Genomic DNA, 12,437 nt, shown 5'->3' with positions numbered 1-12,437 from the left:
ATCAAGATTAGTACCTAAACAGATTAGGAACTCATGCTTTCCACAGCTTATGTTCACGAGAGCCAGTACAATGTGGGGAGTACAAACACATTTATCCTCAAGCCAGCACAACAATGCGAAATACATGGTTCGTATTAAAATAAACCATTAGGACTGATTAATAATTCACAGTTGCTAGAAGTAGCCTTGTGTCAAGGCATCCTCGGGAAGTGGGAGCACAGGAAGATGTCACAAAGGGCAATCCAGAAGACATGTTCAGTGAACAGGCAAATGGTCACCGATGTGCGAATGAAGTCCGAAGGACCAATCCAAGAATTGTAATCCAGAACACAGGCAAAAGGTCGTGGTTATCCAGGAAGTTGTAGGCGAGGAGCAGGATGAGTAAACAGGGAGGTCAGGAGATTGGTAACAAGAAGTACGAGTGAGAGGTGAGGCTGAACAAGGTTCAGCAATTGTGTTTGCTTCGCTCTTTCCTTTCGTATGTTCATCCTCTGATGTACTGCAGGTGCAACTCATTGCGCTGAGGTGGAGGGCGTGAGAGTACCCCCCCCCATGACTGGCTCACGCCGCTCGGCGACAACCCGGGGGACGACCCCGGGGTCTGGGCACTGGCCGGTCAGAGTGGTCTCTGTGGAACACAGCGATCAGGTCAGGGTCCAGGACGTCCTTGGCAGGTACACGGTATCGCTCCTCCGGGCCATAGCCCTCCCAGTCGACCAGGTGTTGGAGACCACCAGCCTGATGACGTGAGTCTAGCAAGGCCTGCACGGCATAGGTGGAATTACAGGTTGGGGAGGTGGTGTGTCGAGTGGTAGCTGATGCAGGGAGACTGCGCAAGGTTTGAGAAAAGAGGCATGGAAAGTGGGTTGCACCTGTAAATGAGAGGGCAGTTGCAGCCGCTAGGATATAGGGGTGACGTGGTGAAGAATCTTATATAGTCCTAGGTACCTGTACAATAACTGCGGAGGAACTGGGTAATATCCTTTTGGATCCACTCAACCTGCCCATTTGTTTGCTGATGATATCCCGAGGTCAGGCTTACTGTTACTCCCAACTTTCACCAGAAGGCCTTCCACAGCCTGGAGGTGAACTGGAGTCCGTGGTCAGATACTGTGTCTTCAGGCAAGCCGAAGAGGCGGAAGACATAGAGAAACAGGAGCTCAGCGGTCTCCAAGGCTATAAGGAGCTTGGACAGGGGGATCAACCGACAAGCCTTGGAAAATCTATCAACAATAGTCATTATGACCGTCTTACCATCGGAAACAGGGAGGTCTACGAGGAAGTCCAAAGCATTGTGGGACCAGGGACGATTAGGCATGGGTAGCAGTTCTAGGAGTCCTGCCAGTTTCTGGGTAGAAGACTTAACTTGGGCACACACCCGACATGCCCTAACATAGGCTTGTACGTCCTCAGATAGTGAAGGCCACCAGAAGCGCTTCTGGAGCAGAGCCTGGGTTTTGCTAAACCCGGGGTGACCGGCTGCGGGATGATCATTACTCCCACTGCAGAATTGCCGTTCTCATCCCAGGGGAACATACTGTCTGCCAGTGGGTTTTCCTGGAGGTTCAGGCTCAGTGATCTGGGCTTGGGCAAGGTCGTTACTGAAGTCCCACTGTACAGGGACTAAGATGCAGGTCTGGGGCAAGATGTGCCCAGGGTCTCGTTCGAGGGATTCTGGCTCATGAATGCGTGACAGGTCGTCTGCCTTAATGTTCTTACTGCCTAGCCGATAGGTGACGGTAAAGTTGAAGTGAGTGAAAAAGAGAGCCCACCTGGCTTGTTGGGGGTTGAGTCGTTTCGCCGTCTGCAGGTACTCTAGGTTCTTGTGGTCTGTGAGGACAACAAAAGGATGCCGAGACCCCTCCAGGCAGTGCCTCCATTCCTCGAGGGCCATTTTCACGGCAAGGAGCTCACGATTCCTGATGTCGTAGTTCCTCTCTGCTGGGGAGATCTTCTTTGAAAAGAAGGCTCAGGGGTATAGTTTAGGCTGATCTCCCTGGTGTTGAGACAATACAGCACCTACCCCTGTCTCTGAGGCATCCACTTCCACCACAAACAGGAGATTGGGATCAGGATGTCGGAGAATTGGAACAGTAGTAAACTGCTGCTTAAGGGCATCAAAGGCATGTTGTGTCTCCTCCGTCCAGGTGAATCTAGACTTCTTAGAGGAGGTTAGGGCAGTCAAAAGGGCGGCCAGGGTACTAAAAGACCGAATGAATCAGTGATAAAAGTTGGTAAAGCCTAGAAAATCCTGGAGGGCTTTAACCGTAGTAGGCCGCGGCCATTGGAGGACCGCTCTTACCTTTTGCGGGTCCATGGCTACTCTGTCTGGGCTGAGGACGTATCCCAAGAACGAGACCTGTTTCTGGTGGAACAGACACTTTTCTCCTTTGACAAACAGGCGATGCTGCAGCAGCCATTGAAGGACACATGTTCATTCATAGACGAGGAATAGATTAGAATGTCATCAAGGTAGACTAGAACCCCATGATTGATGAGGTCCCCAAGGACGTGGTTCATGAAGGCCTGGAATACACTTGGAGCATTGGCGAGACCAAAAGGCATGACAAGATATTCGTAATGACCGAGGGTGGTGCTAAAGGCGGTCTTCCATTCATCCCCCTCTCGTATCCTTATCAGATTGTAAGAGCTGCACAGGTCTAATTTAGTGAACCACTGCGCTCGGTTGACCAGCTCCAGGGCTGCTGTTATTAAAGGCAACGGGTGAGGGTCCTGTCCTGGGTGTGTCCCCTCCCCCTCTGGTCCTACGCCCTGTGTTACCGGGTAGGCTCCAGTTCCCTGCGACCCTGTATGGGATGAACGGTTCTGAAAATGTGTGTGTGTGTGTGTGTGTGCGTGTGTGTGTGTGTGTGTGTGTGTGTGTGTGTGTGTGTGTGTGTGTGTGAGAGAGAGAGATTTGGCATGGTGTCAATGTCATGTGGCTCAATGAAAATGTTAGATGCATGAATATAATACCAAAGTTGTGTAGGTAAGGTAGGCTGCTGGCTTAGTAAACTAAATGAATTATCATCAAAAGACAGGAAATAAGCATGTGAATGTAAGTAGATTAATAGATTTCTGTAAATTCTCAATTAAAGAAAACAGGATCTTCAAGGACCCCAATTCAAAAAGGATTGAAGCTTTGTTTGGAATGTGAAGTGAACTTTAATATGTCAGTCAAGGGATCTAAAACAAAGTCATGCACATGAATCCCAAATAACCTGAACTTTACTGAGCAACTCGAGCTTGGAACACAAGGCATGTGGCTTTTAAGTGCATGCACCACTCCCACCTCCTCTATTATTGCTCATACTTGGTTAAGAGATGAGGATGAGATGCAGCTAAAGTATATGATGGATTGATGTAGGAAAGGAGCTGCTGCCCTGCAGAGCTGACTGGACTGAGTGTGAATGCCATTGCAAATAAAAGCTCTTTTTTGTGTTTACATTTAATTTATTTATTTGGCAGATGGTTTTCTCCAAAAGCAACATACATCTCATAGAAAATACAATGTGTACATTACATTAGTAGGAAGAGAGACATAGATGCACACGTGTGGTTCTTAAGTACAGTTAGTTTGTTTCTTTCCACCATATGCACCAATATTCATCACATGAGTAGCTGCATAAAACTCAATACTGACGATTCCTGATCAGGTTTCTTATGTTTGTTGCACTATACATGTTTTCTTAAGTTTGTTGCACTGTTTGATAGGATCTTTAAGTCCACCCTATCCCGCCTCACACTTGGTCACTCCCCAACATGGCACCCCCTTCCTCGGCATGCTGCAAGGCATTAACCACTAGGTAAACAATCAGGAATTCATGTTGAGTAACTAGACAATGAGGGCGTGTGGTGGCGCAGCGGATTTGGCTGGGTCTCGCTCTCTAGCGGTTCTGGGGTTTGAGTCCTGCTTAGGTTGCCTTGTGACAGACTGGCATCCCGTTCTGGGTGTGTCCCCTCCCTCTCCCCCTCCAGCCTTATGCCCTGTGTTGCTGGGTTAGGCTCCGGCTCACCGTGACCCTGCCTGGGGCAAGTGGTTTCCGTCTGTGTGTGTGTGTAACTAAGCAACAGTAAACATTTCAGAACATGTCAAGTATCTGAACAACTGATTACACACAAGGAAAGTAGACGGCCTGGTAACAAATAAACCAAGCAACAGCTAAAACATAGAACAGCAGAGAATGGGTATATGCTTCTAGTAATATTCATAGGTAGATCTTCTCTTTTATGGTCATGAGGACAATGTCAGTGGTGACAAAATTCAGGTTCAAACTATCAATACTCCAGTCCTAGCCTCAGCCTCAAATGTTGCTTGAATCCTCTCAATTTCCGTTTTCTCCTCTCTCAACATCTAGACATGAAGACCAGAATCTGTGTAGAAGAATTGGGTACTGTGTAGATGGCTCCTCAGAACAGATTCTATTGTCTATTTTAGAGTTTCCATTACCATTATTTTGCTCATAATGCTTTGAAATACATTTATGTCTTGAATATAAAATCTAAAATTCAAACTGGAAGGACTGAGATGTGTATTTTAACAAAGCATGGAGTATAGGGTCCAGAAGGAAGAGATGCACTGCTTAGTCCTTGCTGATATCCATTGTACTAGTTTGGACTTTATAAACATAATGAATAAAGATAATAAATGTTTAAATGTCGAAGTGTTCGATTAAGAAGTTTCAGCAGAAAAATCACCCAACTTTTTTCCCAGCTCTGTTGCAATAGCTTCCAGAGATGTAGGACATTTGTGAAATGTTTTTCTTTAAGTTTTCTGTTCATTTGTCCCATACAAATATTGCCAGTGTTATCCAGGTGTACTCATACTTTTCACTTGTGCACATGATGCCTACTCCTGCCAAATCTAGATGGAAAACATAGGTCGAGACCTACTATTCTGGGAGCCTCTTCAGAGTCAAGAGTCCATCTATGTTACGCATAACTGTTGGTCATTGGAAGGAAGTCAGTTTCTCTGTGAATGTATGAAGAGTGAGATTGCAAAGCAGCCAGACAGTGAACACAATCAGCACTATCAGCAAAGAGAGAATGACATGGTAATGAAGATAGCAATAAGATCCTTTATGTTCTTATAACTGAATATTTAATAAACAGATATAGACTACAGAGCAAATGTTGGTATTTAAGAGTTCATCACCAGCTGAGACTGGAGATGAAATGGAACTGGATATATGTTTGATGGGAATCAGTCACCTGCGCAATTTGTCTGTGAACTTCTCCAGCTCCTCTTGGGCCCGACGCAACTCTGTCTCCAGGTATTGGCGGGTGGAGTCAAACTCCGTCTCAAGCCGCTCCAGCTTGTGGGTGGTGTAGGAGAGTCGCTTGCGAAGGTCTTCTTTCTGCTCCTGCAATGAACTGCAGAAATGATACAAACACATGTGGACCTCATTTTGCTAAATGTTAAATGGTCACAATATGCAAAGATTCACAGTAATGTAGGCACAAAAATGTGGAAAAGGTATTGACATGCAATAGCCATAGCTGCATAGCCCCACACCCTGTATTATGCAAGCAATACTTCAGGGATACGCTACTGAAGCTAGTCACCAAGAATGCAAATGATTCCAAGTGAGTCATCTTCTTTTATTTGAAAAGTTAAACGAGAAGACAAAGGGTAAAAGCAACAACTGAACCATGACACCTTATCACAATTAGTTGAATTGTATTTATTCCTGCAACATGGACAGCTGGACCATATAAATGCTACACTAGTACACATAACATAGATGGGACAGTGTTTATATTACAGTGGCAGGCAGGCATAAAGGTACCATTTGGTTCTCATAAGGAATATACCCTACAGATGTACGTTTAAAAAGAATGCTATTCTTAAGCTATCCTATCATAAGTCTATCCTTTGATGAAGAAAATTGATTCTAAGGGAACTTAGCTTTGGACTACTGAGGTTGCTGAGTGAGCCAAAGTTCTGCCAACTACTTGTTATTTGCAGGTTCTCTTCTCCAAACATTCCTGATGGATGCTCAGGAGGACTCTGTGGGACAGCTTGATGAATCAAAAGGCAGAAGCTCAAAAAAGATTTTGTGGTGCAATCCGGGTCATAAAAAGTCCATAGCTCAGGTGGACTCCATAAAAATGCTGGGTAATGCTAGGATGGATGCTCAGAAGGATGCTGTGGGACACGAGTTCTGGATGCTCAGAAGAAATTTGTTGTGTATTCTGGGTAATAAAAGGATGGATTTTCAAAAGGACTGTAGAACACTCTGTGTAATAACATAATGGAAACTTAGACGGACACTGGGATATACTGGCTAACAACAAGATTGAAGCTCATCCACTCTGTGAGGCATTGTGGTAATAATAAGATGGAGGCTCAAAAGGACTGTGTGAGAAGCCCTGGGTAATAAATGGGAGAAGACGCTGGGATTCCTCCAGCTCTGGAAACCTGGTAACCATGCAATGTGCCAGAAACCCCCCTCTGCTTATTCCTCCTGTGCCTGTGACAGTCGACACACAATCACTTCCCCAACAGCAGTCTCTCACAAGCATTGTCCCCTGCCTTCAGATTAATCCAGTTTCCACAGGGTGCTTTGCTGCTGCTTAGGAAAAAATGCATTAATGATAATATCTGTGCTGTAGGTGTACACAGCTCAAATGATTTAGAGCAGCTTTCTGCCCAGCACGTACTGTTGGGGAAATTGGAGTCACTGAGTACATTTCCACTGCACAGCTCTAGCCACGAAACACCACTTGAGGAAACCTACGGTTGGCAGCCATGCCTAGTTTGGAGCTGTGCTGACAGCCTTGGGAATCCTTTAGGATTAGTCATAACTGCAGCACATTGGCTCTTTCTTTTGTCTGATCTGCTGTCCTTGTGGGTAGAAGAGGAGCTCTCAGTTTGAGAATTTGCAGCTCCAAGATTTAACTTTTCAGGGGGTTTCAGTGTCTTTATACTGCAGTTCCTGAGGAGCTGGGGAACCAGAATGTGATATTTTTTCCCGCACCTTTAGTAGTCGTAGCTTGTCACCAAACCAGATTTTGTGTGGTGGTGGGACCCAGTTCAGCACAAACTTTGACATCAAGGAAAAAACTCCATGTGCCAACATTACATGATTATCCTGATAGGTCACATTTTGCAATTAAAAAGGAGAAAACAATCAAAATAGAGCTAACAGTGGTGACTTTATATTTTGTATTAATTCAATATTACAAAAATGATGAGCTCGTTTATGTCCAGGACTCATTATTCAAGCATGAACAACGAGGAATATGTCATTTTTAATTCTGGCCTGTGTGTTGCACCAGCCTTACTGTCACATTAAAGTAGTGATAGTATGATAAAGGTTAATTGTCCCCATCTTTTACCCTCTTTTCTCCTTTGTTTTTACCATGTTTTTGCTTTTGAAATTTATATTCCCATTCTCTCATTTATTTTCTTTGCAGAAAATTCTCTTCCTGGAGTACATTAATGATAGTTCCAGATAACTGCTTTTTCTGCTGTCCATCTGTGAAGACTGTAAACATCTGCACGTGCTGACTGGGTTGGGATATTTCGATTTTCAAGTAAAGAAAACCATCTTTTATACAAACATGGAAGGAAGAGAACTTTAAAAGTCTTTGTTTCTCTAAAGGCGCTTGCCCAAGGCCCTTTTCATTGAAAGATGTAATGGCTTTTGCACAGAAATTTCAAGTAAATTGTTGCTAAACAACTGAATATGAAGTTGGATGCTCAACAGTACACACGGCAGACACTCCAACAAAGTTACATTTATAATGGGCAAGACACAGAAATGCTTTGGTGTGGCTGGCAAGTGGATCTGTGCTGACAGATGCAGGTGGAATAGTAATGATTATCTGTCAGTGGATCAGCAAGTGCGATACTCCTGCACCTTATAAGTGAGACCTGTATTGCAGGTTTATAAAGCAATGTATTCCTGAGATTTACTGTAAATGTGTCTGAAGGACTGTGTAAGGAGGCTAGAGTACATGCAGCACAGTCATTCCTGACCATGTGTGACACAAACCGTGAATACACACACACTTTCTGAACCACTTGTCCCATACAGGGTCATGGGGAACCAGAGCCTACCCAGCAACAGAGGGCATAAGGCCAGAGGGGGAGGGGACACACCCAGGATGGGACGCCAGTCCGTCGCAAGGCACCCCAAGCAGGACTCGAACCCCAGACCCACCAGAAAGCAGGACCCGGCCCAACCCACTGTGCCACTGTGCCACTGTGCCACCACGCCCCCTTGGGGGGAGTCATTTACCCTAAAACTGCTTTTGTACTATTACCCAGCTGTATAAATGGGTTAATTGTTACATTACTTCATTTGGCAGATGTTTCTTTCCAAAGCAACCTCCAGCAAACACTACGTAGTGAAATCAGCCTACACCTTATTCACCAAGGTGAGTTACACTGCAATATACAGTATTTATAATGAGTCACTCATCCATACATGAGTAAACCATACTCTGTGTCACTCACACACTATGGGTGACTTAGAGTCAGCCATCCACCTAAACAGCATGTCTTTGGACTATGGGAGGAAACCCACACAGACATGGGAAGAACATGTAAACTCCACATACACTGAGCAGGTATCAAACTCACATTTTATTGCATCACCCAGGTGCTGTGAGAGAGCAGCATTACTCATCACGCCACCATGCTGCCCTGTTACAGATAACTTAATACCGTAAGTCACTTTGGAGAAAAACATCAGCTAAGTACAAAAAGTAAAATTATACACAGTACATTTTGTGTACATTGTATGTGTATGGGGGCGCGGTGGCGCAGTGGGTTGGGCTGCAGTCCTGCTCTCTGGTGGGTCTGGGGTTTGAGTCCTGCTTGGGTTGCCTTGCGGCGGACTGGCGTCCCGTCCTGGGTGTGTCCCCCTCCCCTTCCGGCCTTATGCCCTGTGTTACCGGGTAGGCTCCGGTTCCCCGTGACCCCCTATGGGACAAGCGGTTCTGAAAATGTGTGTGTGTGTGTGTGTGTGTGTGTGTGTGTGTGTGTGTGTGTGTGGTGAAGTAATGAGACTCTACATGACACAGTACATACTGGTGGGTATGTTTAAGAAATGCTGAATTCCACCATCTGCCAATGTATATTTGGTTGTTTGTATGACAGATTGCCTTTCTAAGGTATTGCAAAGCAGGAGCAAGGAGAGTAAATCATGAAAGTATGAGTGTGGACATGGATGTGTGCTTCTGTGTTGGTGTGGGAATGCCTGGGTGTGGATATTGGAAGGGGAAGCAGCTGGGAGAAAAGGGGATGATGGGATGCATGACCCTGATGTATTCTGGTTCAGACTCCAAAGTCACTGGAGAGAATCAGTGCCACTTTGTATCACAGCATCTCTGACTACTGCTTCCATCTTAGTCCAGCTTGCAGCTTGAAAGTCGCATGGCAATTAGTGAGTAGGCAACTTTCCACGAGAAGTCAGGAAGACTACGTTTTATGATGTTCCACAGCCTTTTTCTAAAAGGTGGTACAAATCCCAGTTAAACCTGCCAGTACGGATTATCTCCTGGTTGCGAGAAAAAAAAAATCATCAAGGGCTTAATAGTGAAAAAGTGTCTGAAAGAAATATGATCAATAGAATTCTGAAAACTGATTACATGAAATTGTCTGGAATTCCACAGTGGTGTTCCCACCCCAGACAGCTCCCATTTGTGATGAATACATACAAACAACAAAAACAAATCTGGCCAGCAAGACCCATGCTCACACATGAGTGTTTCACATTATTTTATTGCTTTCCTATGTAATGGACTACCTCAATGGATTTCAGCACTCTGTTCATATCTGAGACAAGGCAGCTGTAAACTGAAAATCAGTGTGTCAAACATCACCAATTTCTCAGTCTTCTCTATTTTCTCTAAATTTGTCTGAAATTATATATCTGCATGTAATGGGATCGTGTTGCTTTACAACTTCCATCAACTGGGCCACTCTATGTGATCATTATACTAATGTTATTGATAGACACTGTAGATAGGTATAATACTATTAAGAAGGATGTGGCTAAAAAGACTTGATCCAGCAATTCTTGGCTGACAATAAGAAAAATTAGAAAAGAATGTCGGTGGAAAGTGTCACGGTGACTGATGCTATAGTAGGGTACTGTGTACAGTGCTAATCATGACAAACACAGAATATAGGTCTGTGGCAGATAGATGCCTGTCCTCATGCTCTTACCTTTTCTTCTGGTGCTTACAAACATTTCTGGGGGCTTTAAGGGCTGCTTTCCCAATATATATTTTTTTCATGATTCTCCCTCTGAGTTCGCTTTCATGTGCGATTAGTTTCTGCACAGGAAGCTGGTGACCGATCTGGATTCTAAGGTGGGTTTCCTTGCTTCCTCCTTTTAGGGGATTACGTTTTGTCTGTGGAGATTGAGAGAGGTTGTCTATCTGTGTGGATCCTGCCAACAGAGCAGAGAGACACGATTGACGTCAAAAATGCTGAACTTTCAGCCCAAGCCTATCACCTTTTGCCCAAACCTGTCTAAATGGAGCGTTGCTCTCAAAAGTACACAAAACTGAAATTAAACTCAACGGAAATGTTCAACAGCGGGCATCTTAAAAGTGTTACTGCAAATGAACTGTTCCAACAAACCATTTGTACCTAAAATTTGAGTTTTCATGGGATGGACATGCACATCAACATGCAGATACAGACAGACACTTCTCTGCCTTTAAACACAAACTTGTACTTATAGGTTTTTATTCTTCCAAATGATCCCTAGAAATTTGAGCTTCTAGTGTTCACAATGTTCCAATACATGCAGAATTCAGCAAAAACAGGAACCGAGGTTTCAAAAACCTCAGAAACACTGAAGAATAAAAAAGCATAACATTACCTGAAATAGACTGATAAGACCGATCGTACTTGATATACTCGTCTTGTCTGTGTCATAAAACTCACAATTTTGAGCAGCCAGACTACCAAAACAATCCATCAAACAGAATTCATAATTGTCTGTCTGATTAACATGCATTATGGATTAACTACAACCTTCAGGAATTTCCTTTGCAATTAATATGTATGAAATTCATGTGTAAGGTGAAGGACTGGCCTCCTACACAAGAGATGAAAGCTCCTTCTAGACTGCTTCTTCCCTTACTTGAACCTGCCGGTGGACCTTGCCATTTGTACTAAAATGACCTAGCTGGTTCTTTTACTCCATGCAAGGGCCACCAAAAGAGGAGACTTAAATGGAGTGTCAGTGCATCATCCCTTTATGCCATCTAATGTGGAACAGAACACCTGCAAATAAGAGCAGCACAAGGCTTGGGGCGGATGCTGATCACTGATGCGGATCACACCACTTGTCTGTGCAAAGGTCACAAGTGTAAACAGAGTCTGGCGTGCCACCCAAGAAATAGGGCAGGAGAGTGACCAAGCAAATGGAAAAGAATCCTCTAGGAATTCTGTGCTCAGGGATGCAAACTGAAAGATATGGTATCATCAGGTTCCATTTACATTAATTCATTTAAGCTGATGCTTTTCTTCACAGTAACTTATAATTATTTACCCACTTACACAGCTAGGCAATTTTACTGAAGCAGTTTAGGGTAACGAAACAAAACAGAGATGTTGGAGATGGCTGGGCCATGTACTGCGCATGAATGTGATCAGACACCCCTATGTAGCACTCAGATGGGCACCACCTGGCAATCACAAGAGAGGGAGACTCCTGAGCATCTGCAGACTGCAGGACAGTCGAAGAAGAGATAAAAAAGATGGGAAGGCCTGGAATGAAATCACCCGGCTAGCTCAAGATCGCAGAGGCTGGTGGAGATTTGTTAGCACCTTATACTCAACCTGGAGAGAAGAGAATTAATCTAACCTTATTTAAAGTAAATACCTTAATCAAGGGTCTCTGTAGCCAGAGGCAGGAATCAAACCTGCAGCCTTTAGATCCCCAGATAGAAGCTCTAACCATTACACTACTAGCTGTACACAATCTACAAACACAGTGGACTATAGCCATATAGACACTGCGGAATATATGGAGGCGTTAAAAGCTTCCTTTGGAGAAACGTTTTTGGCAATGCTGTAGCACAATGCCAAAAAATTGAACAACACTTTTAAAATAGATTACCCACATACTGTATCCTAATTTATGTAATTATACCAGATGTTGTTGCTCAAAATTCACAGGAAAAAAACGCACTTGAAGAAGGATTTCCATTTGACACTAATTTGTATTGACCAAGCCAGAGCACACTTTGTTCCTACACTTGTGGGCCTTGTAGTCTTGCACTCTGGAGAATCTGAAACACGAGAGAAAAGGTGATTTCCTGGAGCTCTGTGGGATTGTTAGTTTTGTCACGTGCACCCACCTCTCTGGCTTTGCTGCCAGGTGAAGCAGACTTTTTAGGCTGTGCTGTAAGGATGCTCCAGTGCTACAGTTCTGCTTTCTCCATAAGGGAGAAATACATGAGTAAAT

At 44.3% G+C, this 12,437-nt stretch overlaps 1 protein-coding gene across 1 annotated transcript in view; it reads right to left on the bottom strand.

The window, feature by feature from the left end:
- Nucleotides 1-10,402, bottom strand: part of begain (brain-enriched guanylate kinase-associated) — a 42,540-nt gene extending 32,138 nt beyond the window's left edge. The window contains exons 1-2 of the mRNA XM_018764095.2: nucleotides 10,181-10,402; nucleotides 5,212-5,373 (exon numbers count right to left, since the gene is read on the bottom strand). Of these exons, the coding sequence (XP_018619611.2) occupies nucleotides 5,212-5,373; nucleotides 10,181-10,251 (233 nt within the window). The 5' untranslated portion in view covers nucleotides 10,252-10,402. The remainder of the gene's footprint in view (nucleotides 1-5,211; nucleotides 5,374-10,180) is intronic.
- Between the last annotated feature and the right edge of the window lie 2,035 nt (nucleotides 10,403-12,437).

This window comes from Scleropages formosus, chromosome 15 (assembly GCF_900964775.1).
Source record: "Scleropages formosus chromosome 15, fSclFor1.1, whole genome shotgun sequence".
Classification (NCBI taxonomy): domain Eukaryota; kingdom Metazoa; phylum Chordata; class Actinopteri; order Osteoglossiformes; family Osteoglossidae; genus Scleropages; species Scleropages formosus.
This window is presented reverse-complemented; position numbering and strand designations above follow the sequence as displayed.